Source organism: Chiloscyllium plagiosum, unplaced genomic scaffold (genome assembly GCF_037043375.1).
Source record: "Chiloscyllium plagiosum isolate Xiang-an unplaced genomic scaffold, Cpla_swu_hap1 HiC_scaffold_10, whole genome shotgun sequence".
NCBI classification, from domain to species: domain Eukaryota; kingdom Metazoa; phylum Chordata; class Chondrichthyes; order Orectolobiformes; family Hemiscylliidae; genus Chiloscyllium; species Chiloscyllium plagiosum.
The window spans coordinates 41,763,939-41,788,505 of record NW_028270148.1 but is presented as its reverse complement, the minus strand read 5'-3'; the positions used below and the strand labels follow the sequence as shown (position 1 = coordinate 41,788,505).

Here is a 24,567-nt window from a genome sequence, read left to right as displayed (position 1 = left end):
AAACTACCTCCTAGAAACTGTCACAAGTCATAGAGATGTACAGCACAGAAACAGACCCTTCGGTCATACCGACCAGATATCCGAAACTAATCTCGTCCCATTTGTCAGTATTTTAGTCCCTATCTCTCTAAACCATTCATATTTATAGACCCATCCAGATGCCTTTTAAATGCTGTAATTGTACCCACTTCCACCACTTCCTCTGGCAGCTCATTCCATACACACCACCCTCTGCATGAAAAAGTTGCCCCTTAGGTCCCTTTTATATCTTTTCCCTCTCACCTTAAACCTATGCCCTATAGTTCTGGACTCCCCACCCCAGGGAAAAGACCTTGTCTATTTATCCTATCCATGCCTCTCGTGATCTTACAAACCTCTATAAGATCACCCCTCAGCCTCCGATGCTCTAGGGAAAACAGCCCCAGTCTATTCAGCCTCTCCCTGTAGCTCAAATCCTCGAACCCTGGCAACATCCTTGTAAATATTTCTGATCCCTTTCACGTTTCATTAGAGACCTGAATTGTACACAATATTCCAAAAGTGGGCTAACCAATGTCATGTACAGCCACAACATGACTTCCCAACTCCTATAGTCAATGCTCTGTCCAATAAAGGAAAACATACCAAATATCGCCTTCACTATCCTATCTACTTGCAACCCCACTTTCAAGGAACTATGAACCTATACTCCAAGGTCTGTGTTTAGCAGCACGACCCAATACCTTACTAGTAACTGAATAAGTCCTGCTCTGCTTTGCCTTAACAAAATGCAGCACCTCACATTTATTTAAATTAAACACTATCTGCCACTCCCCAGCCCATTGGCCCATCTGATCAAGATCCTGTTGTATTCTGAATTTTAATGATTTTAATAATTTTTAATTTTGAGGAAAGGGTCCCAGTCTACTCATATTTCCTGTTTCATATGACTTTACAGTGCGGTGAAATTATCATTGTCAATGTTTATTGCTCTCTCGCCTGGAACTTTTATTCCTTTTGTAATGCAGTAACTAAAATTTTACACACTACTGCAGATTTCAAACCAAGTTTAGCATAGTCTTTTTACTTTACAATTCTGTCCCTCTAGATAGAGTTTGGCTTGCTTTAATTACAAACCCATTATTAGTGGTTTTTCTTTACCTACTCTCAGATCCTTTTTTTTTTGCTGCTCTGACCATAAAATAAAGCATGTTATGTTTGTAACCTTAAACATTGGTTGCATTGAGTATATAATTGTTTAGAATTGCCTTTTATTTAAAAACTGGCACTAACGAGACTGTTAAGTTGGCTGCTGAAATGTCAGGTGACTTTTGTCATTTCTGCCTCGAGTCTCTGGGAAATTGTTGAATTAATAACCTTCGGTGGGTGCCTCCAATTTAATGACACATCCAGGTGGTACCCGTTTGTGACTGCTGTTGTTTGTGGTTTATGTAACATTTAAAATTAGTCTCCAATTTCAGAGCCTAGCTTGGATTCTGCAATTTGTTTGTTATAACAGGTGCATATGGAGAGATTCTCCCTTCTTCTCATTCCCCACATCCAGTTTCCATTGTATAGCAATTGCTTGTATCTTTAAACCACTTTTGGACAATAAGTGTTGGTTATGTGACTCAAACTGGCTACAGGTAACAACTGTAATATCCCAAGAACCAGAGAGAAATTAATCAGTTTGCCAAAGAATGTAGCAAGAAATAGCAGCTGCTGCAAAAGATAATAAGATCCATGTCTTTAAAAACCTAGGGACTGTAGTTTTCCCAAGTTCACCAATACAGAAACCTGACCTCTAAGAAAACTTTGCATGATAAAGCTGACCCTTTGAGAGACTGTTGCGATAATCCTGATTGAAAATGCCTTTTTCAACAGGCAACAACAGCTTTCTTACTTTGAACATAACACATGTTCCATGAACTATTGTTTAATGCCATGACCTGGCGAAGAGGAGTGAATCAGCTCCCATCTAACCCTCTTGGTTTTGTGCAACAAAGATTTTCAATTCTATTTTTTAATATGCAGCTGTATCATGCTCAATAAAAAAAATACTTCGCTGGTGGATTAGAACGATTTAGGAAGCCAGTTGTAAGATTAGAGTGAAAGAATAAGGAACTTTGTTACTCAGTGATACTGAGGGGAAAACAAATTGTGACATTAAACCCATGCAAGAGCAGAGGTTTAAGATTTAAAAAAGGGAGACTGTCCACTATAAAAAGGATAATTAAGACTAGGCAATTGAAAAAGTCTTAAGACTTTGAAATTTAACCTGAACTTGCAGTCTCTTAATTGATGCTTTGTGTCCTGAGCAATGGTTAATTGTGTCGATATCCTTGAGTTCGTGGTGAATGTATTTTTTCCAATTTGCTTAGAAGGTGTTGTTTTTCAAGAACTGAAGAGATATTGGAAAATATAGAGTGCCTTCTAGTTTTGCAGTTACAAAACCACCAGTCCCTTCTCTCTCTCTCTCTCTCTCTCTCTCTCTCTCTCTCTCTCTCTCTCTCTCTCTCTCTCTCTCTCTCTCTCTCTCTCTCTCTCTCTTCCCTCCTGCTCTTGCATGATCACACTGTCTCCCTCCTTCCATCTCTCTTGCTCATTCGCAATTCCAAAAACTTCCACCTGAAATACATTTAACTTGTGTATTCCTGTCTCTGGCCTCATTGTTTCCCAACTAGATCTTAACCTTCATAACTAAATGTCCCCAAAGTTGCACATCAAAGAGGAAATGTTGATCTGAGTGATTGGTCTTGGTCATTCTGGTGACATTAATAATGTCAGTTCAGGGTGGATTTTATTTATTAATGGTTTCAGGAGATTTGCTTATTCAGTTGAACATTGTGGCCATTGTAAGTCTTTGCGTTCCATGCTACAAAACATTTGTAGTCTGTAAAAGGTTCCAGGTATTAAAATCAGATATTGGAAGTTAAATTTGTCCATTTGTTTTCCACTGTCATAACATCTAAACTTGTCAAAGTGAATTTTTTTCTTAAATTATATCCTCCCCTGGTGTGTTTGAGTAAGTGACATAGCATTTAGACTTTTGGGATCAAAGGGAGTGGGGATCAGGCAGTAAGTTGGAGATTCAGGTAATTAGAGAGGGGGGCAGCAAGCCAGAGGCTGAAGGAGTGGTAGTTTTCTTCGATAGCAACCCAGCAAATTTTTCAGAACTTCTTGCTTGTCTTTTAGAGACGGTAGCTTAGTAACTAAGGTCTCCCATAATGTTATATACTTCAACTGACAAAATACATTGGACCAATGTTGCAGCGGTAATGACAGTAAAATTGTCACCATTAATCGTCATTGCTCCACTAAAACAGAATTCAAAAGTTGCTATCATAGATTCTCTGTTCCTCCACAAGTTGCCGAGTGCAATCAGAAACCTTTCCCTTTCGACGTAAAAATGCAACAAATCTAAGAAGTATGCCATTGCTGATCTGATCAACTCTACTTTCTCGCATGCTTCCAATTATAAGGACATAAGATACAGGGGCAGAATTAGGCCATTTCACCCATAGTCTGCTTTGCCATTTGATCATGGTTGATATGTATCTCGACCCTGTTCTCTTGCCTTCTCCCCATAACTTTTAATCCTGTTATGAATCAACAACCTATCTGTCTTTGTCTTAAATGCACTCGGTGACTTGGCCTCCGCAGCCTTCTATGGCAATGAGTTCCACAGATTCACCACACTCTTGTTGAAGAAATTCCTTCTCAGCAATTACCAGCCATCATAGGAACATAGGTCCATTCACCCCCTCAAATCTGCTTTGTTATTCTAGATCATGGCTGAACTACTTTAACACAATATTTCTGAATTATCCTCTTATCACTGACGTGGACTGGGCTGACAAAGTTAAAAATCTCACAACACCAGGTTATAATCCAATTTACTTGGAAGCACTAGCTTTCAGTGCGCCGCTCCTTCAGGTGGTTGTGGAGGTTAAGATCATGCTCACAGAATTTAAAGCTAGATCTTATTCTTGGACGATTTCTCCTGGCAGGACAGTCAACAATATCTCAAGGTAAGGGGATGGCAATTTAGGATTGAGAGAATGGTGAATTATGGAAATTCCCCTCTGAAAGCTGTTTATGCTCTGCAGTTGAGTATATTTAAGACAGATTCTGGTGCATTTTTAAGTCCGAGGAAGCATGTGATTTGGGGTTGAGACCGGAAAGTGGAGTTGATGAAGGTCTGCTATGATCCTCTTAGTTGGTGGGGCAAACTCAGGGAGCTATATGGTTTACACCTGCTCTTATTTCTCAGGTACAGTTTCCAAATGCTTCACAGTGAATATATTGGTTCATAAGTGTGGTTGATCTTATGTGGGCATTTATGATAAATTTATTTATACACAGAAAGATTCCACCAAAAGTAAAGATAAGTGATTCTCAGTTAATTTTCCCTGTCGGTTAGATGATTAAATTTTTTGGATACTGGGAAATCCCCGTCTGCTCTTCTATGAATAGTGCTGTCAGATCTTTTACTTCCACCTGAACAGGGAGACTAATTTTCATTTTTACATCTGATCCAAATCATCGTAATTACATTCAAATCAACTCTTAGTGCAGGTTATATGGTCAAGTCCCAGACTGGAGCATGAATTCTAACTTAAAGGTAAATATATTACCACTGAACCAATCCAGCATTTTGCTGTGCAACATTTCTGCCAGATTTAAATTTGGTAGCTGTTTGTTTGATCCCCAGTAATCAGTTGGTCAAATTTTATTGAATACAAAACCCTCATTAAAATGAAAAATGCTTGTGGGTGCCAAATTTTGCAGGGAATGGCTAATGTTGATTTAGTGGATCAAAGGAGGTTATGAAAATTAATCCTTCTGTAAAGTACACATTAATCCTCTTTTTGGGAGGAAGAAAAAGACCCGGCTTCGTTTTCTTGAAATTTTTCTCAAACTGATGTTGAAATAAATTTCACATTACGTCTGTGTAACTTCCTGAGATGCCTGCTATTCTGAGTTATTTCTGAGATATGGAGATTGAAAGTGCTGAAGTTTGACTTAGCAGAAATGCACATTCTGACTTGCCAGCATCTTTATTCAAATGTATGATAAGCTGCTTCCAGCTTTCTTGTATTGCTACAGATGTAAAGATCTGAATTTTTACTATGATTTTATATTGTACTGCTTGTAATCAGATTGCCATTTCCAATTTTTTTTAAGAAAAATTGGATTACATGGTTTGTCTATTAGAAGTTACGGCATCGATTTAGATGTTATGATAACTCTGTGCTCAGTTTGTTTGGTAAAGAAATCCTTCTAATTATAAAGTCATAGCGATGAGGAAGGTCCCAGTTTTAATCTGGTCAATACTGGTTAACTGATTGTGACTGTTGAGGTTGAGATCCTACAGTTAACCTTAATTTCTACTTCCTCCATTGGTTTAAGAACCAGTTTGGAAAAATTTTCAGGAGTACCTGATTGCTTCTTGACAATCCTAGCTAAAAATGTACATGCCCACATCAGTTGAGAACTCTTTGTCAAAGCTTCTGCATGAGCACAGGTTATTTGTGACTAGTGATACTCGTGGAATCACTCTCATTAGCGACGATGTGAATTTATATGGCATTGACATCCTTGATGGGCATTCCCAGCTGCTTCAGAGTTGTGAAGAAAACCAATACAGAGTCTGGAGAGGGGTGGGGGGGGTGGTGGGGGGGAGAGGAGGAGAGGAGATGTGATGAAAAATTTACAAAGAAGGCTTATTGAGATTTTAACTTTGGACTTAAAAGGGAAAGAAAAATAAAAAAGGGTTTTGAATAAGTAATTAGCATTACAGTCAAAGAGAGAGGATATAAAAAAAGTTAAATAAAAGAATGAGAGCATAAAATGTGGGGTGTTGAGAATGGGTTTAAGGCTGAAAATGTTTGTAGAAGCTGGATAGAGTAAGGCCACAGAGGGATTTCAAAATGAGAATCTTAAGTTTATGCATTGTGGGCTAGGAACCAAACTGGATTATTGAACATAGCAGCACCAGGTGAGAAGAATTTCAATGGTTTTGGTTTTAAATTAGTTTGAGTTTATAAAAGTATAGGATGGAATGGCAATGTTGATTAATTCCTGAGATAATGTACTGAAATGGTCCACAATTGTGTCTTGACCTCATAGGAAAAAAATGTTTTTTTTTAGTACAAGGTAATTCCTTGATTTATGGTATTTAGGAGCTCTGATCCAACAATAGATACTTAGTCATAGAGATGTACAGCATGGAAACAGACTTTTCGGTCCAACCTGTCCATGCCGACCAGATATCCCAACCCAATCTAGTTCCACCTGCCAGTACCCGACCCATATCCCTCCAAACCCTTTCTATTCATAAACCCATCCAAATGCCTCTTAAATGTTGCAATTGTATCCGCCTCCACCACATCCTCTGGCAGCTCATTCCATACACGTACCATCCTCTGGATGAAAACGTTGCCCCTTAGGTCTCTTTTATGTCTTTTCTCTCTCACCCTAAACCTATGCCCTCTAGTTCTGGACTCCCCAACCCCAGGGAAAAGACTTTGTCTATTTTTCCTATCCATGCCCCTCATAATTTTGTAAACCTCTATAAGGTCACCCCTCAGCCTCCGACGCTCCAGGGAAAACAGCCCCAGCCTGTTCAGCCTCTCCCTGTAGCTCAAATCCTCCAAACCTGGCAACATCCTTGTAAATCTTTCCTGAACGCTTTCAAGTTTCACAACAACTTTCCGACAGGAAGGAGACCAGAATTGCACGCAATATTCCAACAATGGCCTAACCAATGTCCTATACAGCTGCAACATGACCTCCCAATTCCTGTACTCAATACTCTGACCGATAAAGGAAAGCATACCAAACGCCGCCTTCACTATCCTATCTACCTGCGACTCTACTTTCAAGGAGCTATGAACCTCCACTCCAAGGTCTCTTTGTTCAGCAACACTCCCTGGGACCTTACCATTAAGACCTGCGAGGATTTGCTTTCCCAAAATGCAGCACCTCGCATTTATCTGAATTAAACTCTATCTGCCACTTCTCAGCCTATTAGCCCATCTGGTCCAGACCCTGTTGTAATCTGATACTTAGAATTATAGAATCATCTGTTCTGATCCTCCAAAGAGCATTCCACCCTAACCCAACCTTCCACCCTATCCTCCTAACTCTGCATTTCCCATGGCTAATATGCCAGGGGCAATTTAGCTTGGCCCATTCAGCTAAACTGCGCATCTTTGAACTGTGGGAGGAAACAAGAGCACCAGGTGGAAACCTATGGGGAGAATGTGCACACTTAACACAGGCAGTCTCCCAATGCTGAAATCGAACTTCTGCCTTTGGTGCTGTGAGGCAGCAGTGCTAACCACTGAACTACTGTGCAGCCCAGTAAGTCTTTATATTACAGGATAGGTGTTGCTTATCCTTCTAATGTGCAGCGCTAAATGACTTCTGTTAGACTGATGGATGATACAGTACAATTGACTGGGGTTAGTTAAATGGAGAGGTGAAGTTGACCAGATTCAAGATCCTTATTTGCATGGCTTGTTTTAGCTGCTATGTTTTCTCAACACATTTCAACTTACTGACAATTCACCACATATTACCTTATGTTCTTTGTGATGTATGATTGTCAAGTTCAACCTGATAAGTTAGAAATTATTTTATTCCAGTGTTGTCTCTACACAAAGGTAAATATTTAGCTAATGCTTTCTGAAAGATGCAATTGCATATGCAAATACTGTGCTTCTGCCGAAATAAGTCCAGCATTAATAAATATAGCTTGCAAAGTTCATGGAAAAGTTTTCAGGTTGCTTTTATTCTTGGCTTTTTAAAAGATTTTCGAAGATCATGTGAATGCCCTAATGGTAGAAGCATGTTTTCTTAAATTGAACATCCCTGTCGCTGAATTTTCATACATGTTATAATTTAGAAACAACATTGGGATTGGGGATTCATGGTTGATGTTTCATTGTTTTTGTTTAGAAAACACTAGTTCCCATAAAGGAAATGTCCCATATTTTCTTTACTATCAATGCCATATTGCTTCCGGGAATAAAAGACTTGTCCTATGAAAGGAGATTGAGTAGTATGAGCCCCTGATGTCCCTTTCTCGAAGCAAATTGCTGGGTGATGTATGTATTAAAAATGTAGTTGATTTGGCAGCAAAATTTAGGCCACTGTGGTTTGATTTTCCATCAAAACTAAGTTTTTTTTTGATATGGCAATCAGACTGTCACAAATAAAGATGTTTAAAAGTTTGTTTTAAAATGCTTAAATCAACATTTCCTTGTATGCAGTTAATCTGTTTCCTGTCTCTTGGCTGGTGTGGAATATGTAACAGAATCTGCAAATCAACCAGGTTCAATTTAAAATTAGGATGGGCAAACTTGAAATTACTTTTGTATTTTGTAAAACATTTCAGGCTACAATTCATTTGTGAATACATGTACATTTAAAATACCTTTAATTGTTTAAAGGAAAGTTAATGTTGAATTGATGAGATTATGCATGGTGACATCATGGCTCAACAATGTGGTGTTAGCGTGGAAATGTGCTGTCAAAGCAGTATGTTTCTTCTACTGTTAGTGCATGCTTAGGCGTTAGATTGCTGAATTAGTATCACTGGTGAATTAATGAATAGTTTTTTGTGAAGAGATCATAATCCCATGGAATTTAATCCCATGGAACTAATCCTATTTTAAAATCCATAGCAGATGTCTGGAGACTTTCAGTCCATGCCCTTGGGTTGATTTTGACCCCAGTTTTTGGAGGTGAAAGAGTGTAACCGGCCCCACATGTCCCTTGTCTTGCTGCATTTTATATATGTTAAACAACCAGTTAGCCCTTTACAAATTTAATTTTAAAAAACTGCTCTTTAGAATAATGTTTGTTTCTTGTTAAAATGACATGTTTCCTTTCTGCTCAGTTTATTTCCTACAGTACACACAATTCTCCCATTCTCTGATTGGCTCCATGATGAACTGAAATCCAGAGCTCCATATTCCACTCGTCCAGTCTATCCCCAGAACACCCCATGAGCGCCAATTTTCAGTTTTCAGTTCTAATATCACAGGTTGAATACAGGGTAAAAGGCATCATTTGGCTGTTTGTAAGAAAAAATGTCACCTCGCCCCAATTCACACATTCTGTACATACCCCTGTGCATTCTTAAATTTTCTGACAATAATCCAGTTCATTCTTGAATGCCTTGATCAAACCTGCACCTCACAGCATTGCATTCCAGATCCTACCACCTCGCTGTATAAGTAAAAAGCTTTTCATGCTGCTGTTTTTATCCCTTAAATCTGTTTCCTCTTTTCTCAATCCTTCCGCCATGAGAGACATCACTCTCATCGACTCTATCCAGACCTCATGATCTTGAATGAACCATCAAATCCTCCTCTTATAAATTAGTCCTAGCTTCTCTGATATATCTATGTAACAGAATTTCCTATTCCTGCAACTATTTTCATTTTTTTTAGCATCCTTCCCAACACATATACATCTTTCCTAAGATGTGGCAACTAGAACTGGATGCAATGCTCCAGTTGCCACCAAATCATTCTTGTGTTATGGCCCACTGGGTTAGCGCACCATAAATTGAGCACTAGTATTCCTGGAGTCACACCAAATATTGAAGGTTTTTTTTGTACAGTAAGCACAAACACCAATTCACCTGGTTTTCAGACCAAGGTTTAAAGAAAACATGGAGAAGATTTGTGTACGTGGCCAGAATTATTATATGTTACAAGTATTAAGCTATAGCTATAGATACGCAGATATAAACCACTGACAAACCCAATTATTTATAATTCTAATCTCTTAATAAACTCCCCTTTATTAACTTCCTCTTTTTCATGCATATGAACACAATTGAAAATAGGGAAAACAAATTAATGGTAAAGATAGAAAAATTGGAAAGTCAGTTCAGTGGTCTTTGTTTGCTGGTTCTGATGTTGAGATGCTGCTTTGGCTTGACAGATCCATCCCTTGTTTAGTTGTCTTTTCTTTCTGGTTTGTAAGCAGTACAGAGTATTTGATTCACTGAGAAAATATCTCCGATATATCAACTCGGAAGCTTATACGGTTTGCAATTCCTGTAGGCAATGCAACTGGTTTTCTTCAGATTTAAACTGAGTTTTGACAGCAGTGATCAGCCAGCTTCTGGGTTGGGAGATCTGCACTCTTACTCCTGTGTCTTTGTCCCTGTAACTTTCTTCCAGCTGTAAGCTGCTCAGCCACCCAAACACCAATTTCACATGTTGGCAAGCAAAAAATCTTTGTCATTCATAACTGTCACTCACCCAATCAATTTGTTTCCAACAAGAGCTCTATCAGCACCCATTTTTGCCTCTAGATTACCTGCAATCTGAACTTTGATCACTGCTTGCTTACGCATTTGTGTGTAATACCTGCAATGGTTATGAAAATGCTTTGAAAATTGCAGCTATTTTATCCAAGCTGGTTTTTACAACAGAGTGGAATAGAATCCCTTCAGTGTGAAAGTAAGCCATTTGGCCCATTGAGTCTGCACCGACCCTTCAGAGAACATCCCACACAGACAGATGCCCGCAAGCACGCAGACACCCCCCACCCCACCCAACCAACATCCCTGTAATCTTGCATTTCCCACAGCTAATTCCTCTGACCTGTACATCCCTGGGCACTGGACAATTTAGCATGGCCAATTCATCTAACCTGCACATCTTTGGACTGAGTGGGGAAACCAGAGCACCCGGAGGAAACCCATGCAGATACAGGGAGAATGTGCAAACTTCACACTGAGTCGCCCGTAAGTAAAATTGAACCCAGTGAGGCAGCAGTGCTAACCACTGAGCCACCATGCTGCCCCTGCTTCCACATTGTTTCTATTCGATGACCTAGGATCAGAGGGGATAAAGTTTGTTCATGGTTAACCGCTCTTTATTTCAGTATTCTTGTGCATTTTGAAAAAAACTAAAGACATGGTCCTTGCATGTATATAACAGACTCCTTACTTTTATATTCTATGCTCCTAGTAACAAGGCCTCAGAAACTGAGCAATTTGTAACTGCACTGTCAGCTTATTCTGTTGCTTTCTGTACATTGTACACATACCTCTCCTCCAGCATTCTAATTAGAATCCTACCCTTAAGTAGTCTTAATGCAAAATTGCATCACTTCACATTTCTCTGCACTGAATTTCGTCTGCCACTTGTTTACCATTTTGTCAATATATGTCCATTTGAAATTCCGAATTATCCTCACAATGATTCGAAATTGTGATTCTTTCACAAACTTCAAACTTATACCTTTTACTTCAAGGTTTTGATTATGCTAAGTTAAGTCGAAAGAAGCAAGAGTCTTCAGCTGATTGGGAACTTAACTATAAATCTTCCCCCTGTATAAAAATCATCATATAACCACTAATCTGTCTGTCTTGTCAATTTTGAACTGCCTCTTTTATTCCATGAGCTCTAACTTTCCTTCACAAGTCTGTTGTGTGGTACTTTATCAAGTAAATTTTGGAAGCCCAAGTGGACCACATCAACAGCATTGCCCCATCATGAGTTACCTCGTGAGAAAGTTCCAGGAAGTGACATGATTTGCAGTCACCACATTTATGCTGGATTTCTTTATTTAACTTGCATTTACCCAAGTGACTATTAATTTTGTCTTCAATTGTTGGTTTTGAACAAATTATCCATCAACAGGGTTAAACTGTAGCTTATTAGTTGTTGAGCTTATTTTTACATTTTCAATAAAAATAAGTGTAACAATTCAATTCTCTAGTCCTCTGCCATGACTCCTGAGTTTAAGCAAGATTGGGAAATTATGGCAAGTGTATCCAAAATTACTACTATTTTTTTCTCAGCATCCTTGGGTACATCTCTTGGAATCTTTGTGGATTATCAACTTTAAATATACCAAGCCTAGCAAGTACTACTATCTCATTTGAAGGGTTGACAAAAATGTATGAATTACTTTCTCTTTCACTGTGACTTAACTATCATCTTCCTTGGTAGAGAAATTATTCATGTATTATTTTAACTGTGCCTCTGCCTTTATGTATAAATCCCCTTTTAGTTCTCAATTGGCTCACTCCTCTTTAACCACTCTTTTACTGTGCCTGTAGAAGATGTTTGGATTTCCTTTTTATGATAGTTACTTGATTCTGTTCAAACTCTTTCTGTGGTTTGCCTTTTAAATTTTCTTCTGATCCTTCTCTATTTGACCTGATTCTTGACTGTACGGATTTTACCATTTGTAAAAAGCAATTTCTCTTAACTTTTCTCAACTGAGTTAAAAATCACAACACCCGGTTATAGTCCAACAGGTTTATTTGGAAGCACTAGCTCTCAGAGCGATGCTCCTTCATTAGGTGATTGTGTGATTTTTAATTTTTTACATCCCAGTCCAATACTGGCGTCTTCAAATCATGTCTCTCAACTGAGGAGCTCTGAATTTTTTGTCCTACCTTTCCCCTTCATGGAAATAAACCTTATTTTTTATGACAACCCATTATTCAGTTAGCTCTTCTTGCCAAGCTTTGGTTTCAGTTTATCTGGATCAGATCCATTCTTGCCCTAGACAGCTGCTTACCCTGTTTCATAGCCAACCTAAACCTTATGATACATTGATCACTTGTTATCTAGACAATCCCTTACTGATAGCTGATCCACTTGGCTCATCTTGTTCCCAAGGACCAAGTCTAGCAGAGCTTTGTTTCTCATTGGACTGAGAATATCCCGCTATTGCAAAGTTTCTTCTGCACAATCTAGGAATTCTTCCACACTGTGCTCTTTAATTAAATGACTATAGGCTAAAATAATTTTGCCAAGTTCTTCCTTCTGTTATTCTTGCACATTTCTGTAATTCCTTGAACGTGTGTTCCTACCTACTCCTGATGTTCTTTGAGCCAAACCTTTGGATATTATTTTACCTGAATCCATGTATACTCATTCCTGAATGGTAACCCAGTTATAGACTCTACTACCTGTTCACTATCTTTAAGCCCACCTTTTTAAAACAAAAATTACCATTCCTGCTCTGCTGTATTCCTGCTCCTTGGTTGTCTTCTCCTAATATCTCCTGACATCCAAACTCCTGCCAAGTTAGTTTAAATCATCCCCAGCATCACCAACAAGTCATTTCAAAATTTTGCAGGGTGATTTACTTGTGTATTTTTAATGTTCTTTTGAAATAAGTACCTGTAATAACATAATTAACCCTTTCAAACTGGAATTTTGGCTTTAAAAGGAAGATTATGACTGTGCTATATGATTAATTAAGGCATTTTGCATAGTAGAATGAAAAACGTTCAGAACTAGGGAAAACATTTTATCAAGTTATTTGTAGAAATAAAATGTCTGTTTTAGGAAGAGTTTTCAGATCACTGACAGTTAAATTATTTAAGTATTATTTCCCCGCGCCCCCCCCTTTAATTCATCCATGGATATGCACGGACGAGTTAATTTCTCCAGCTTTCACAGTTCCTCTTGTAACAGTTCCTAAAGGTACAACACATTAAATAATTCTTTGCCCAGATAACTTTGGAATTGCCTTCATGTTTCCCTAAGTGAAGGTACATTCAATTGTCTTGGGAGACTGCTACTAAAAGAATGAACACATGTTGCATTCATTAGATCTGCTTTGGCCTTTGCAGTTTATTCTGAAGGTAAAACCCTCTTGTACTGAAAAAGTAGTGGAGCATTTACAATTCCAAGAGTATTGTCCCTGAGGATTGCTGACGTAGCAGAGGTTTGCTGCATTTAGCCAGGGCAAAACAGTCTGAAGTACTTGAGGCTTGTGATTGAAATTTTCAGGTAGTAAGTGCAGTTTTTTTGTTTTTTTTTACAACTTTCTTGTAGTTGGGGCCTCACTACTTCTCAAAGTGAGCAGGATGCAACCTGCTGCTCTCCTCCCTCTGCCCTGCTCTTCAGTGTTTGGCGTGCTCATACGGGCTGAAGGAACAGGCGGATGTCTTGTGGAGTTTTTATTTGTGCCAACACAGAAGTGCTTTGTCACCAGCCATCTGGACTGGGAGGATATCCTTAGAATTTGAAGTATGTTGGAACTGTGCTTACTGTGAAATCATTGGAAAGGAAGAGAAAAACAGACCAAACTGAATTTTTTTTCTAAAGAAAGCCAGGCATGGAAGATGATTTTCCCAATGTGCCCTCAGTTTACGATGCCTCAACATTGCTCAACTTCTCCACTGGTAATTCGTCAACCGTTTAACAAGCTCACATTCTTGTTTTGCCTTCTGCACTAGATCTGAAATTTTAGTTACTGACACGTTTTGTCTTCAGTATAACATTACACATTGTGTGCAATTTAGAATGGAAAAGTAGAAAGTACTGAACTTGTTATAAAATGTTAATTAGAAGCTATGGAAAAAAATAATAAAATTAAGTTGAAATTGAGATGAATTTAAAGAGAATATCCATTTTTATCCAGCGTTCTCCCTCGCATTTTTTAACGTTTCTTTTAAGCTTTTGCTCTCACCTTTCCCTATCTTCAAAATTGTTTGATAAACACAAAACCTGTACTGGTTTTAAATTTGGCTTTTGTTGCATGTCAGTCATGTTATTGTAAATGTGAGCTCTCTCCGTTTTATCTTAACTGCAGCTAAATTTGTGTTTTAAGTCTGGTAAGGGCTTTGTGGTAATCACAGTGCAAGGGCTTGTATGTGTTATGGACCAGATCATAAGCCAATAGGATTTAGGGTGCCTTAAAATTCAGGTTTTTAAAACAGATTTTTTTTATAATTGGATTTTAAACTAATTCATAGCAGAAAGCAATTTTGTTTATAGTTGGGAATCCTGCATTCTTTCGCCAAACATCATCGCCATCTGTAGAAACGGCACAAAACTCTTTAAAACTGAAATGCCATTGTGTTAGAATGCTGCCATATAATGAAACTGGCAATGGTATGCATTTATTTTCCTTTTAACTGCTGAATTTAATTTGAAGGTAGAGTTTGTTTGTCTGCCTTCAGTTGCTTTTCAAAAAGTTGGAGAAAAATCATTGCCTGTCTCGAATATTAATGCTGTGATAAGGTAGGAAGTTATACATGTTCTGGTGCATAAATAACGTAACACTACTCTGACTTTGAGGAACCAACAATAAGCTGTGCAGTTACACTGGAAATTCATTATTCCTTAACTAGATCTTGATATATCGCTTGAGGAATTCGGCCCTGTAATTTAGTCAAAGCAATCAATGGCCTGATTTTTTAACTTGGAATTTATTGTCATTGATTCTGTTTAATTCTCTTAAGTCTAGCAAAGCAGTCTTTAAAAATGAACATTGTAAATGCTGGAAGTACGTAAGTAATTTTTCTTTTTGCTTTTTCGTAACCTTACAAGGAATTGATGATCCTGCAGTTTTTAAGAATGGGATCTGAAACTCCTACCTTCTGTTAAAAATGGTCTAGATATTTTAACTTGGATTGACATGTGCAAGAGCATCAGGGTACATAGAATATAGATTATAATCTTAAAATTAGCATTGTGATGCTATTAGAAGTTTCTCAGTCTCAGCATAGGGCTTGATTCTACAGCGATTTAATGTTCTTGCCTGCAATGTTAAATAATTAGATAAACAAATTCTGCAAGGGAACGTGTGTTTTTTAAATAAATTTCACGTCTTCGCTTTGCGACAAGATGCTTCACCATGAATTAAAGATTTAATATCTCGTTGGAAGGTCTGACACACTGCAATCTAATGTCATACTTCACTGTGAAGCCACATTTTATGTTTAGATATAGAGAGAAGGCCTTGAAGTCTCACATTGCACCTTAACCGATTGTAGATACTTTCTGATCATTCTACCCCATCCCACCCCAAACCACCCCAAAATGACAAACCTCTCGATCAGGTGGAACTTGAACTCACTTAACTGAGCATATTATCACTAAGCTAACCTCAGCAACAGGTGCTGCACTGAATAGTGATACTGATGTAATTAACCTAGTCAAGATTGAGTAGAGATACTATATTCTGCAGCTGTCTTATAAAATTTGGAAGTTAACCTATTTACAATGTCAACAACTTGTAGGATGGCAAAATATTCCAAGGTGCTTCGCATGTACTGTGTCATAAATGTGTTTTCAATCTATGAATATAGATTTTATGGAGTATATGATAGAGAATTTAATTAATTAGCCTCAACTAATTAGAAATGATTGGTTCACAAATCAGCACTTTTTTTTTCTCACGCAGTAAAGAAGTGCTCATTTGTTGTACTGCTGAGTGCGAGATGGAATGCGTCAATAGCATGTCTTTTTTTTCAGAAACAAGCTGGTTCTGAAATACCAAGTGACTAAGTCACATCTTCCCAGAGAGCTGGGTTCCAATCCATGGAAGTGTGGCATCAATACTAGGGAAGGGGGGAGCTATTCTGACAGGGCGGGTTCCACTTCTATCATGCTAGGATCATTGTCCCTACTGTGGCTATGGATGGGGTGGATTCAGTTGCCTGTAAAGTTATGGAAATGGTTAAAGGGTTGGGGTGGAGAAGAAGAGGAGGAGGAGAAAAGAAGGATGAAACAAGCATTGTTAAAGTTTCCAGGACAAATATTAGGAAAGAGTTTGGAAAGGCTCAGGAATTTAACTTCAGGCACAGCAGAGAAGGAGACTACTATGATAAGGGTGATGGTCAACGCAGGACTGAAGGTGTTCTACTTTAATTGTATGTGGTAAATTAACTTGTAGTGCTGGAAGGCTGCAGAAAATGAAGAAGGCTTCAGAAATCTGAAGTGCAAAGGGGACTTAGTCCAAATTCAGGAGTGTTTAAGGTTAACATCAAAGTTCAGTTGGCAGTTAGGAAAGCCACTACAATGTCAGCATTCCTTTTGAAAGGGGTAGAATATAAGAACAGAGTTGTGCTGCTGAAGATGTATAAGGCTCTGGTCAAACTGCATTTGGAATATTGTGAGCAGTTTTTATAAGACATAGGAGCAGAATTAGGCCATTCGGCCCATCGAGTCTGCTCCACCATTCGATCATGGCTGAAATGCTCCTCAGTCTCGTGTTCCTGTCTTCTCTCCATACCTCTTCAATCCACTACCAATTAAAGATCTGTCTAGCTCCTCAAATTTATTCACTGCCTCAGCATCCACTGCACTTTGGGGTTGCACAGATTCACAACTCTTTGGAAGAAGTAGTTTCTCCTCAAAACTGTTTTAAATTTGCTACCCCTTATCTTAAGATCACTCTTCCTAGAATGCCCTGCAAGAAGTAGTATCCACTCCATGTCTATTTTAACCACACTTTCTATTATCTTGATTACCTCCATTTGATCTCCCCTCATTCTTCTGAATTCCAGAGAGTATAGGCCTAAACTGTTCAATCTGTCTTCATACGATAAACCCCTCATCTCTGGGACCAATCTAGTAAACCTCTTCTCAACTGCCTGTAATGCCACAACATCTTCCCTCAAATTGGGGACCAAAACAGTGCCAATGGATTGTAAAATGTCTAATAATGTCCTTATTCAAAAAGATTGGGAGGCAAAGAGTGGGAAATTACCAACCAGATTGTTTAACATTTTTTGTTGGGAAAACGTTAGAATTATCAAGGAAGCAATATCAGGACATTTGGAAAGTCAAAAAGCTATCCGTCAGAGTTAGCATGGTTTTAAGGGCAGTCTCACCAATACCTTGTACAGTTGCAACATTACTTCCTTACCTTTGTATTCTATTCCCTTAGCTATAAAAGCCAACATTCCATTTGCTGTTTTTTATTATTTGCCATACTTGCATACTAGTTTTTTGTGACTCATGATCCCTCTGCAGTGGAGCACCGTGAAGTGTCTCCCCATTAAGATAAAAGGTCGCCTTCTCATTTTTTTTCAAACCAAATACATGACCTCTCACATATCCATGTTAAACTCCATCTGTCACATTTTAGCCAACTCTCCTAACCTATCTCTATCCATTTGTAAGGATCTTATTTCCTCATTGTAATTGATCATCCAGCCTATTTTTGTGTTGTCTGCAAATTTGGCTCTAGAGCCTTCTATCCCTGTTTCAAAGTCGTTAATGTAGACTATAGGGGTCCAAGAATTGAACCCTGTGGCACACCACTAGTTACATCTTGCCATCCAGGAAAAAAGCCCATTTATCCCAACTTTGTCTTCTGTCCATCAGTCAGTCATTTATCCAGGCTAATAAATTGCCCTTAATCCCATATGATCCAACCTTGTGAATTAACCTTTTTTGCGGCACCTTATTAAATGCCTTCTGGATAAATTACATCTACAGCATCCCCATTATCCACTTTGCTTGTTACTTCTTTGAAGAACTCTAGCAAATCATAACGTGATTTGCCCTTAAAACCATGCTAACTCTGATGGATAGCTTTTTGACTTTCCAAATGTCCTGATATTGCTTCCTTGATAATTCTAACGTTTTCCCAACAACAGATGTTAAACAATCTGGTTGGTAATTTCCCACTCTTTGCCTCCCAATCTTTTTGAATAAGGACATTATTAGACATTTTCCAATCCATTGGAACCTTTCCCGTGTCCAGGGACTTTTGGAATGTTGTAACCAATGGATCTACTATCTCAGTTACCACTTTCTTTCACACCCTAGGATGTAGATCATCAGGCCCAGGGGACTTGTCTGTCCTCAATCCTAATTGTTTGTTTAGTTCCTTTTCCCTGTCAATGTTGTTTGTTCCAAGTTCTATCTTATCTATTGCCTCTGACTTGTGATTCCAACAGGAGAGGTGCTATTGTTCTCCACAGTGAAAACTGAGGTAAAGTATTGATTCAGCATCTCTGTTTTCCTCACTACTAACTCTATGATTTCATCTTCCAAGGGACCAGTATTCACATTAATGATGCTCTTTCCTTTTATGTACCTATAGAAGATTTTGCTATTCTTTTTGATGTTTTTTGCTAGTTTTTTTTCTTAATTTACTTTAGCTCTTATTAATTTTTTATGGGCTCTGTATCTAAGGAAGGATGCACTGGCTTTGAGGGGGTCCAGAGGAGTTTTACAAGAATAATCCTGGGATGAAGAGCTTGTCATACAAGGAGCAGTTGAGGACTGTGGTTCTGAACTTGGAGTTCAGAAGGGTGAGAGGAGATCTCATTGAAATTTATAGAGTACTGAGAGGCCTAGATAGAATGGCTGTGGAGATGTTTCCACTAGTAGGGGAAACTATGAACTCAGGGCACAACCTCAGTGATGATCCTTTAAAACTGAGATGAGGAATTTCTTCAGCTTGAGGGTGATTAGTCTGCGGAACTCATTGCCTCAGAAGGCTTTGGAGGCCAAGTTATTGAGTGTATGAGAGACATATTTTCTTGATTGGTAAGGGGACCAAGGAGTACAGGAAGAAGGCAGGAGAAAGGGGTTGAGAAACATATCAGCCATGATCAAATGGTGGAGCAGACTCATTGAGCCAAATGGCAGAATTCTTCTCCTATATCTTATTGTCAAGCATATCTTTAGTGAGTAATTAATTATTTGAAGTGGGAGATGTCCTTTGCTGAATAATTTCAATTTCGCAAACCCATTTCCCTACCCTATTGCTCTGTATTTCCCTTGACTAATGCACCTAGCCGACACATTCCTGAACACTGTGGGCAGTTTAGCACAGCCAGTTCACCTGACCTGCACATCTTTGGACTGTGGGAGGAAAACTGAGCACCCGGAGGAAACCCACGCAGACACGGCGAGAATGTGCAGACACCACACAGACAGTAGCCAGAGGCTGGAATCGAACCCAGGTCCCTGACACTGAGGCAACAGTGCTAACCACTGCACCACCATGCCACCCCCTAATCACTGAGCCATTACATTTTGGTTAGAATCAGAACCATAGTGGACTTGGTTTTACTTCCAACCAATTTGAAATTGGTAATGAAAATTATTTTTTCATTATTTCTATTGCTTCATTATTATTAATGACCATAGCCTTCTGACTGTTGGTAACAAGGTTACTTGTTCAGACACTGACTGTGAGACCTCTTCACTGACAGCAGCCCTTTCTAAATTGTGTATGCTTCTGTGTGAAAAATTGACCTTCATGTTGACTTTCAACAAATAATTGTTTTCTTGAAACCTTGAATCCATCTGAGCAACAGATGTTGAAAACGGGGAAAGCACAATTCCAGGAGGATGACTGTTATAAAACGTTAAGACCGAATTGTCATGAAAATGTAAAATTTTAATTAAGTGCACCGCTCTTTTTTTTTGAAATGTTACAAATTGGTGAGACTACATCTCCAATCCTGTGTATGGTTTTCACCTTCCTATTTAGGGAGGGACGTGAACACATTGGAACCCTGTTCAGAGGAGGCTTACTCGGTTGATGGTTGCAATGTGTGGCTTGGCTGATGAGGATAGGTTGCACAGGTTGGGCTTTCTTTTCACTAAGTTTAAAAGACTGGTGACTTGATTGAAGTACGTAGATTATGAGTGATATTGACAAGGTGCTCATAGAAATGATGTTTCCTCTTGTGGGTGAGTGCAGCACTAGGGAGAGACTATTAACATTAAAGGCACCTTTTAAGGACAGTCTCAAGAAAAAAAAACTTCTCAAGTTGTGGGACTTTGGAACTCTGTGCCTCAGGTGTTGGAGGTTAGGTCGTTGTAGATTCTGGTTGGGCGAGAGAATTATCAGGAGTACATGGGAATGTGGAATACAAAGCACACCAGTCGTGATCTTGCAGAATAGTACAGGATACTTGAGGGACCAAAGGCATAATTACACCTCTAAGTTCATACATTAGTTTAAATTTAGAGATTGTTTTTCATAGCTTAAATTGCATTAGATACAGTTTAAATTGAGATGTGTAGAGTTTAAACATTTATCCAGTCTGGCCCAGCAGATATTATGAAATCCAGTCAGTATCTTGTTGCATAAGCACATAAAAAATTGCTGGAACTGAAAAGACCACAGTTGTTACCCTTTCTGTCTTCCTAGTAATTGCATGATACATTGATAGTGTTGTCAATTGATCATACATAATTAATCTCTATTATAGATATAGAAATTATAAGTGGGTCATACAGTGGTGAAGATTCTTGGAAAATAAACACAGGCTTTATCGAATTATTCATGTGTTGCATCCTCTTGGATAGCTTGCTAAAAGTAATCATTTTTTAAAATTTGTAGTTGTGAACCTTTCCTCTGAAACAAATTTGTTTTCTGTAAATTATTGCTTTCTGATACTGACATGACTAGCATGTCCCTTTTTATGGATCCCCAAGTGTCAGGTCAGAAGTATCAGTCATGCCATTTATTAGTTTCCTATTATATTAAAACACTACAAGAGAGTATTGGAGCCATCAATGCATAGGTTTGAGTCAATGTTGCTCCTGTTATTAATTGCTGTCATTTCACAGTATAACATTATTTCAGTGTTGTGTGTTTTTGCAACTGAATGTGAAATAAAGTAATGAGAATTGATAAGTATCTTACTACTAATTAAAACCAGAAGAGCAAAATCAATAAATTAGTTTGCTTAGTGGTTCAGTGTACTTTGTACAGTGGACCAGATTATTTTGTGCAGTTATAGATCTAATGTTAAAAGAGGGGAAAGATAGAATATCCTGAGACAGTGTCCTGAACTTTGTAGTCATTCGTGAAGCAATTGCATTCATTGCTAACCTCTACAAATGCTACTGATAAATATCCTGTATTCATAACGCAGCAGCTTGGTTTGAACACTTTTTATTAAATTCCCATTAAGATGGCTGCCTGCAGTGTGTATGCCTCATAGATATCCTTCCTTTGTACAAAAGAATTGCATGCACTTTGAGTGAGCCATGTATCAAAAAAAGCACAAACTGTTCTCTGCATTGTTCATTATTCTTGGCAGTCTCTGCACATTCATTGCACATACTGTTGTTACTTGTGTGTGATCTTACTGGATATTAATCTGGGTGATGTGACTTCTCCATAGAGTGTCATTGCTCTGTCATTTGTTGCTGCAATGATACTTGTTATTTCACTTTTTGTGGGTATTATGGGCCTCTGGATTGATCCATGGACAGTGTAGTTGATGAGTTCACATTTTTCCTGATCAGCTACCTTTAGTTAAAGAATAGCTTCTCCAGTAATGCAAATGTGCCTGCAGTTGTGACAGTATATCTGGTTGTTCACTTCCGCTGTATGTGATCAAGGGGCTAGCTACTGGATGCAAGTTGCTACTTCAGCTGACTTTTGAGAGCATTGAATGTTTGTACTCTGGTTCTTCACTTCTAAGGCTGACAATAAGTTTGGCAGTCTTGTCAAATTAAATTTGGCTTTCTGCCACTTCAAATTGATATTATCACTCGTGTTAGCACTTCTGACACCAGTTACTTTTTGAGATGATTTTTCATGCTTTCAGTAGGTCTTGTTTCTCCACTCAAGGACTGTCTCATATTTACGTCTCTTGGGCACTGCTCTGTTTATATGGTTCTCAACTTTTCTGAATTTGGGCAAAGTTTGTTTTTTGCTGTCAATGCATGACTTACAATTTAAGGTACGCGAAGTTCGTAATATTTTTACCTATTCAGCTTCAGGTTTGCCTGGCCGGCTCTGATTAGCAGTCATATTGATTGTGGTCAGCAATGGCATCTTCCATTTTGTATCTGCTTCTATAAACAAGCAGTTCCTCCATCTGGGAGGATTACTGTCTATCTTATGTTGATTGCATTGATGCTCTCAATTTTACAGATTGCTTTGCTGTGATCATTCGCTGTACCACAGATGATATCACTTTCTTGATTACCTTCTCCTTTTCTAGCTCTTCTGCCTTGTCTTTCAGATTGTCCTTGAGGATGACCAGAATTTTCCTTAACAGTATCAGACCAATTCAGCAACTGTTATCCGCATTGAGATAGTCTCCTGGAGGATATCCTGACCCTGTGAAAATGTTCTCTTACTGTGATAGAATCTGGTATGCAGTCAATGGTTTAGGATGCAAATTGCACATTGAGGGTTGCTAGTCCACACTTGAGACTTGTTTGTCTGAGAGGAGTGGCTTTTGCTTGCCGTCTTAATCTGGACCCCAAATCTTCCTTCATGTTATTCTCCTGGGCTCGCCGATTAATCTATCCCCTCAGCAAAAGTATATTCCCAACATAAAGCTTCAACCTAATTTTTGATGACTTCATTTTTGGATCGACATACTGAGCCTCTTCATACAGGTCTGTGAAGGTCTTTATGTTCCATGACTCACCGGTGCCTGAGTGACATTTCATGTTGACCTGATGTTCTCCTGCAGTGATTCCAACAATCACGCACCACATATCATTAACTGACCTAATGGAACCAACCTACTGTATGATTTGGAATGATTCACCAGAATCTTCATCTGATAGCTTCCCACTTGCCATTTGTACTTATGCTGCTTTTAGCCATACGTTTGTGTGTGAAATGATTTGGCTTTGTGCAATGAGAACACTGCCTTCCTTATGCTGGGCATCACTTTTTTCTCTTTTGTATGATGGCCACTGCAGTATTTGCATCCTGCCCTTGGTCTATGATTGTCTTGCTCTTTGGGCCAAGGTTATCTGCCATTTTAATGCACGACCCGGTCTGTTCTTCTTTAGCTAAACTATAGCTGCTGCTTTACAACCCCAGTACTTCAACACGTCACTTACGTCCCTGACGGTACGATTTCCCCTCTCCGTTGATGTACTGACTGCTTGCATTTAATACAACTCCTGTTTAATCGCCTTTTAGTTGTGCAAACTCAGAGGACCCTGTCAGCTGAGTTAATGAGATCACATTTTAATCTTTCTTTTGCCTTGGGTCCAAATATTAAGCTAGCTTCATACTTTTCTAAGTTACATTAATTTGTGGTTCAAGTATGCCATCAAGCCTTCCAAAATTTCAGCAGTCTTTTGAGGAATGCACTTTGAAACATTCTCTTTCCAACAGTAATAAGAATGTAGGGTCAAGTTGCTGCTGCTTCAATAGATGTGTTGCTGTTTTATGATTTTCCCATTGCTTATAGAAAAAGTTTGTTTTGCTTCATATTACCTTTCATTTCAAACTGGAAGTAGGAGAGATAAAACTGCAGCTGCCTAGTGTTTTATCTGTGGCCTTTTTGTTCTTTTATGTGTTCTTTTCAGTTGCTTGTTCCAACTTTAATGAATCTAAACATTTCTGTTTCTCTCTGTCAGTAGCTGTACTATTTTTACTGCTCTCCAATACTCAGTCTTAGCTTCACTTCTGACACCATCTCCTGTGTTCACAAGGCAATAGTCTGGTCTGAACAATGCGAAAAATCACACAACACCAGGTTATACTCCCAACAGGTTTATTTGGAAGCACTAGCTTCAGTAGCAATTGATGATGTCTTGAGGCTGGATGTGGAAGCTCTTATTCCTTTCTCTGTCACAGTTAAAAGCTGGGCTTCTCTTCCAGCTGATAGAATGTCTTTCAGGCAATTCTATTTTACTGAATTTGCCTTTGGAGCAGTTACTGTTTAATGGTTAAATAATCTATTATTCTGTTAGGTTTTCCAATAAGTTGTTACATTTCTTTTTGTTGCATTTTAACTACAGTGTGTTTTGCTTCAAGACTGGTAGTTTAACCAATCAAATTATTTCTGGAGCACAATGCCTGGCACTTGCCTTTAGAGTAAGAAAAAGTTAGGTTCTAGACTAG

General features: G+C 38.6%; 1 protein-coding gene across 5 annotated transcripts in view; it reads left to right on the top strand.

Annotated features, from left to right (window-relative positions):
• The window catches only part of eml4 (EMAP like 4), a 301,178-nt gene that overhangs the window by 108,337 nt on the left and 168,274 nt on the right, over nucleotides 1-24,567 (top strand). Inside the window, exon 1 of one of the 5 annotated variants that reach the window (XM_043695704.2) lies at nucleotides 14,032-14,161. The exons of the other annotated variants lie outside the window; for them this stretch is intronic. Coding sequence (XP_043551639.1) covers nucleotides 14,095-14,161 — 67 coding nt within the window. The 5' untranslated portion in view covers nucleotides 14,032-14,094. Of the gene's footprint in view, nucleotides 1-14,031; nucleotides 14,162-24,567 lie in introns of those variants that run through there. 5 annotated transcript variants of the gene reach the window in all.